At 43.5% G+C, this 7145-nt stretch overlaps 1 protein-coding gene across 10 annotated transcripts in view; it reads left to right on the top strand.

The window, feature by feature from the left end:
* LOC112142064 (dematin) overlaps window positions 1-7145 on the top strand; it is a 28725-nt gene that overhangs the window by 9476 nt on the left and 12104 nt on the right. For 8 of the 10 annotated variants that reach the window (XR_004948406.1, XM_024265307.2, XM_036213413.1 and 5 more), the window contains 5 exons: window positions 908-988; window positions 1197-1325; window positions 5071-5115; window positions 5965-6130; window positions 6880-6924. Coding sequence is in view for 9 of the 10 variants with exons in the window: in XM_024265307.2 (XP_024121075.1) it covers window positions 908-988; window positions 1197-1325; window positions 5071-5115; window positions 5965-6130; window positions 6880-6924 (466 nt within the window). In the remaining variant the exon portion in view is untranslated. The remainder of the gene's footprint in view (window positions 1-907; window positions 989-1196; window positions 1326-5070; window positions 5116-5964; window positions 6131-6879; window positions 6925-7145) is intronic. The other 2 variants (XM_036213415.1, XM_036213414.1) reach the window with 1 other exon arrangement.

Below are 7145 nucleotides of genomic sequence, written 5' to 3'. Positions count from 1 at the left end.
CTTTCATATGAAGACGGGGGCCGCAAATCATCATCCTGCGGGCCGCAGATGGCCCGCGGGCCGCGAGTTTGAGACCCCTGCTCTAGAAAGTGGAGGAACTTCTAGAAAAGGTGGAGGGACCTCTAGAAAGTGGAGGAACTTCTAGAACAGGTGAAGGAACTTCTAGAAAAGGTTTAGGAACTTCTAGAACAGATGGAAGAACCTCTAAAACAGGTAGAGGAACCTCTAGAAAAGGTGGGGGAACTTCTAGAAAAGGTGGGGGAACTTCTAGAAAAGGTGGAGGGACCTCTAGAACAGGTGGAGGAACTTCTAGAAAACGTGGAGGAACCTCTAGAAAGTGGAGGAACTTCTAGAACAGGTGAAGGAACTTCTAGAAAAGGTTTAGGAACTTCTAGAACAGATGGAAGAACCTCTAAAACAGGTAGAGGAACTTATAGAAAAGGTGGGGGAACTTCTAGAAAAGGTGGGGGAACTTCTAGAAAAGGTAGAAGAACCTCTAACGGTCTGGAGGTTTGCTCTTGAAAGGAGAGGAATGAAGGTCAGCTGCAGCCAGATGGAGCATCTGTGTGTGAATGAGAGGAACGAGGATGTTACAGAGGTGGAGTTTTTAGTGTGAAAGCTGGTTGGAGCAGGTGGAGGAAGATTTCAGGTGTTATGAAATAGACCCATCGACGATCAGATCATGTAGATGTTCTGGAGATGTTTGGACACGTTAGAGGAGGAACAGGAGGCTGACAGTGACAGGAGAGAGGAGGAAGGGCAAAGAGGAGGTTTATGGATGGAGGAGGACGAGGAGGAGGTGGAGCATAGATAGATAGATAGATAGATAGGCTTTATTCCGGACTCGTAGTCCAATAGGTGAAACAAGAGAAGTGATCTGAGTCTGACAGTGTCTGTCTTCTGGCAGCATGCGGCCCAGACGTCTCCAGGAAGTGTCCTGTCTCTCCGAGGTCCGGTCGCTCCTGGATCTCCTGCTGCCTCCATCACGGTGAGTCCATCAGACACGGATTCTGTCTCATGTCCACATCAGCACGGTAAACGCAGCTTTGGAAGAGACACTCGATGACATCATCAGCTGGACTGTACAGTTGGGTTACGAGTATGAAGGTGGAGGAGGGACAAAGGGCTCTGACCTGTGTGGGGGCGGAGCTTTTTTATGGAGACTTTAATGATTGAAGGAATCTTCCCTGCTTCAGGCCAGAGTGGAGGATCAGGTGATCGGATACAGAGATCTGGCGGCTCTGCCGACAGACAAAGCCATCCTGGACATCGAGAGGCCAGATCTGATGATCTACCAGCCGCACTACGTCTACAGTCTTCTGGAGGTAAGGGGGGTGCTACTCATGCTGACTCAGCAGATTCAAGATCCCATCCAGAATCTGATTCTGAAGATGTTTCCAGAAAGGTCAAAGGGCAGGGAGGGCACACTCCTGCACGTTTTCCAACATACCTGCACCACGGCCATGGAGGGACCGATTAGTTTAGTCTAGCTAACTTTAGCTTGGTTTAGCTTAGCTTAGTGGAATTTTGTCTTGGTTTAGTTTAGTTTGGTTTAGCTTAGCTTAGCTTAGCTTAGCTTAGCAACCAGCTATTGTTTATATTTTCGAACTGACTTTATGTTTTGGGACGGTTACCGGTATGAGTCCCGTTAAGTGAACCGTGTTGAGATATTCTGTAATATATCCGTCTCTGCTAAGCTGACCCTTTGCTCTGTCAGATAACACCACAGCTCAGTAACCTGTAGGTTCTAGCAGATCAAAGAAGGAAGAAGATTAACTTGATCCCTCTGATCTCCACGCTTCTCCGTTCAGAAGCTGCAGGAACACATTCAGCTTTACAACATTTGCATTTACTGAAACAGTCGTGAATTTGCACTAAAAGAAATCTAACATTTTGGTTTCAAATAACTGCTGAACAGCAGACGGATGCTGGTGAATGAGCAGCAGCTTTTTGATAACCAAAAATATTCAACCAAATGCACTTCTTTTCAGGAAAGCCATTAATTGTTTTGTGTGTTCTAGTTTGTTTGTTTGTGTTTTTTTTATTTGTGTAATTATCTGTGAGTTTGTCCTGCCTGAGCAGACAGATCCGAGCTCAATCATCTTGTGTTGGACAGATTTCAGTGTTACAGCAGCAGGTTGTGGATCTTCTGACACATGAGGAGTATGTTTATATAAACCTCTTTAGAGATTTAGGCTAAACTTTACATATATTGATTATATTTATACTCTTTTTGTTGTTGGACCGGCTGGAAAAGAAAAAGAGAGGGGCGCTACAAAAGAAAGGGCGATTAAGGAAATAGGAAGAGGTGGGGGGGGGGTAGACTTTAGGCCCAATCCGAGTTCTCCCCTTCTCCCTCCCCCGACATTTAGCCCTCTAAACGGAGAGTTATGAAAAAATAGTGTCTCAGAATTCAGACGTCACTTTCGCTCGATGATGTCATTCATAATCAACGGTCAGCCAGCGTTAGCAGGGAGTTTCCAGCGCTCAGATGTACACATTAATATTGTTTTTATAACTTTAAAAAGTCGTACTGAAACAAAAAGTCATGACTTCCATTAAAACATAAACCACCGACGCAGTTTACCTTCACGACGGAGGACTCCATATCCCTCCGCTGGAGGGTTACAGCTTAAAAACTATTTCAGACACCCTTCCACTACAAATGGAGTATAAGGAGAAGAGAAGAATTCGGATTGGGCATTTGTTGAAAAGAGGCGGGGCCTGTTCAAACATGCTCAGATGTTACAAATGTCCCAGTTGGCTCCAAAAATCTTCACACACAAACATGACAACATGAAAACAAACATGTCAACACAAACATGTCAACATGAACACAAACATGTCAACATGAACACAAACGTGTCAACACAAACATGACAACATGAACACAAACATGTCAACACAAACATGTCAACATGAACACAAACATGTCAACACAAACATGTCAACATGAACACAAACATGTCAACATGAACACAAACATGTCAACATGAACACAAACATGTCAACACAAACATGTCAACATGAACACAAACATGTCAACATGAACACAAACATGACAACATGAACACAAACATGTCAACACAAACATATCAACACAAACATGTCAACATGAACACAAACATGACAACACAAACATGTCAACATGAACACAAACATGTCAACATGAACATGTCAACATGAACACAAACATGACAACACAACCATGACAACATGAACACAAACATGTCAACACAAACATGTCAACATGAACACAAACATGTCAACATAAACATGTCAACATGAACACAAACATGACAACACAACCATGTCAACATGAACACAAACATGTCAACACAAACATGTCAACATGAACACAAACATGTCAACACAAACATGTCAACATGAACACAAACATGTCAACACAAACATGTCAACATGAACACAAACATGTCAACACAAACATGTCAACATGAACACAAACATGTCAACACAAACATGTCAACATGAACACAAACATGTCAACACAAACATGTCAACATGAACACAAACATGTCAACACAAACATGTCAACATGAACACAAACATGTCAACACAAACATGTCAACATGAACACAAACATGTCAACACAAACATGTCAACATGAACACAAACATGTCAACACAAACATGTCAACATGAACACAAACATGTCAACACAAACATGTCAACATGAACACAAACATGTCAACACAAACATGTCAACATGAACACAAACATGTCAACACAAACATGTCAACATGAACACAAACATGTCAACACAAACATGTCAACATGAACACAAACATGTCAACACAAACATGTCAACATGAACACAAACATGTCAACACAAACATGTCAACATGAACACAAACATGTCAACACAAACATGTCAACATGAACACAAACATGTCAACACAAACATGTCAACATGAACACAAACATGTCAACACAAACATGTCAACATGAACACAAACATGTCAACACAAACATGTCAACATGAACACAAACATGTCAACACAAACATGTCAACATGAACACAAACATGTCAACATGAACATGTCAACACAAACATGACAACATGAACACAAACATGACAACACAAACATGTCAACACAAACATGACAACATGAACACAAACATGACAACATGAACACAAACATGTCAACATGAACACAAACATTTCAACACAAGTATGTCAGCATGAACACAAACATGTCAACACAAACATGTCAACATGAACACAAACATGTCAACACAAACATGTCAACATGAACACAAACATGACAACACAAACATGTCAACATGAACACAAACATGACAACACAAACATGTCAACATGAACACAAACATGTCAGCACAAACATGTCAACACAAACATGACAACATGAACACAAACATGTCAGCATGAACACAAACATGTCAACATGAACACAAACATGTCAGCATGAACACAAACATGTCAGCATGAACACAAACATGTCAGCACAAACATGACAACACAAACATGTCAACATGAACACAAACATGTCAACATGAACACTTATACACACAAACCCACACATGTAAAACCTTTGGTTCTGTCAACCAGACGATTAAAGGTGAGGTAACACCTGTACAAATACAATCAAAGTAAAAGCACCCCCCCTCCCCCCTGCAGACTCCAGCAGAACTGATCTGAGCTTTAATAAATACAGTTACAGTTTTATCAAACTGTCTGAGCTTAAAGACGTGGAGCAGAACAGAAGAAAATCTCCAATCTGTCCATAAGGAGCAGAAACCCTTTGACCAATCAGAAACTAGAATTTCCAGCTGAATTTGCACCTGTTGCATTACCTGAACAGGAGGGAGGTTCCTGAGAGTTTTTCTGTCGGCCTGGATGCAGTTAAGAGACAGAGCAGAAAAACTAACAGCTCTTTAGGAAATTCCCGTCACTTTCTCCTCCCTGGAGAGCGTTGGGTTTGAGGCTGCAGGTCCATCTGGGGTTGGAAAAGTCTTGTTCTTCATCTTTGCTCCTCTTTGGCTCAGCAGCGCCCCCTCAGGCTAACATGTGGATGTCTTCTGTCCTCAGCGGTCCCTGTCTCCTCGCTCCACGTCTCCTCCTCCGTCTCCTCAGGTTAGACACGATTCTCCTGATCCTTTCTGGTGTTTCTATCCAAATCAGCTGCTGCCATTATTTTAATGCAAAGTTCCACTTTTTTATTTGAACATTTTTACACTCACAGCCTGTGTGTTCCATTTTCTCGTTTAACTGATCCTTTTGGTTTTCGTCTGTGAGAAGTTCCTCTCTTCTTCTCTCTGGTTCCAGTCCATCAGCTGAACGGTGGTTTCTTCAGAAGTCGTTTCTCAGCCTTCAGAGTTGTAGGACACAAATGACATAAACGGTTGTTATTTCCGGTAGATTGAGGAGGTGTGTTTTCCCTCATGCTGGTGACGGCGCCGGTATGAAAGTGTCACACAGTCGAGACGTGGGAGGAATAAAGCAGCAGGTCCGCTCCACAGCGTGAACAGTCACAGAAGGGTCAGGAGTTTCCCGTCCCGTCCCCATGGATTCTGTAGATTTAGGGACAGTGTTCCTCTTTGGAAGACCTGTTCCAGACTCGTCGAGGCGTCCGCTAGAACCCACAGTTCCTGGTCAGCTTGGTTCTGCGGCTGTCCCAGGACCGGTTCTGGGTAAATAGATCAAGTTGGATGCAGGGCGGCTTGCAGACCTTCAGCTGACTTTAGTCAGCTGTTGAGAAAGCTCCACACCAGATAAAATATCAGATCTTCTTTTTTGAAAGATGTCCCGTTTAGAAAACATGCCATAAATTTCTGAACAATTGCTTGTAACCTGATGAAATCCGACCTGAACCAGCAGGTCAAGGCTGACAGGAACTCCTGTACTGATGAGAACTAGCAGGACCGTCTTCAGGTTAGCCATCAGTCTACTCAGAAAGGAGAACGTTCTGCTTCCTGTCCCCAGAGCTCGTCCAAAGAGTGGCTGGAGAGCGCGTCTCCTGGAGGCTCCTCCCCATGCTCCACCATGCTCAGCAGCAGAGCCTACAGCATCCACTCACCGCCGGCTCTCACCGCGGCGAGCCTGTCGTCCTCCGGGTCCAGAAACAGCGTGCAGCACTTTCACCGTCCAGGTCAGAACGCTGCAGCTTTCTTCTTCAGTTCAAACATCACAGAAACCAGCAGTTTGTCTCCAGCTCAGAGGACTGAGGAGTGGAAACCAGCAAAAACCTCTTTAATCAATGTGATCAGAATGTTCTGGGTCATTTCTCTCCATTGTCATTCCTGTAGAGATGAAGCGTCATGTGACATCAGACTAGTTTATCATTCTGAATGTTCATGTTTACAACGGAAATGAGTTTAATGAAACGACTGAAAAACTGCTGCAGGCAGAAAAGGAAATGACTGTCATTTATGTTTACAGCAGTGTGTTCATGATGATATTAACATGCATGTTTACACGAACATGTATTTTATCATACATGTTCATATAAACATAACATCCACATTAACATGTATGTTCTTATAAAGTCTAACTTCCATCTGCGGTCGCTGCCAGACTCAAACTATTCTTAACAAAATAGTCGTTTTTGTCTCCATTGTCTAAACGGGATGCTGGAGCCTATCCTGCTGACAGAGACACACAACCACACACTCGCACACCCCAACAGCCTGTCATTGTGTAGCTGTGAACTCTTTGTGTGTCCAGAATGAATGCCTGAGACTCCAAGTCTGTCCAGGTCTTCCAGCAGATGAAAACCTGCTGTTGTTGCTGCTTGAGTTCAGTAGTGGTGGGGGTGGGGGGGTGGGGGGATTTACACAGTAGAAAATATTCATTTATTTATGACACGATGGCAGTTTAACATCGACTGATGTCTTTCAGAGAACGGCTCCAACATCTACAGGAAACCCCCCATCTACAAGCAAGGTAGGTTCTGAGGGTTCTGCAGGTTCTGAAGGTTCTGAACAGAACCACGAGAACCCTTCTGCTCTGTAGCTGGATCACAACAGTATTCTGAATGTGGGTCAGCCCATACTACCAAACTACCACTCCCTACAGTCTGTCTAATCAGCTTTAACCTACTTTGTGTGTCTGTTTGTTTGTGTGTGTGCATGTGTGTGTGTGCATGTGTGTGTGTGCATGTGTGT

This window comes from Oryzias melastigma, linkage group LG9 (assembly GCF_002922805.2).
Source record: "Oryzias melastigma strain HK-1 linkage group LG9, ASM292280v2, whole genome shotgun sequence".
NCBI classification, from domain to species: domain Eukaryota; kingdom Metazoa; phylum Chordata; class Actinopteri; order Beloniformes; family Adrianichthyidae; genus Oryzias; species Oryzias melastigma.
This window is presented reverse-complemented; position numbering and strand designations above follow the sequence as displayed.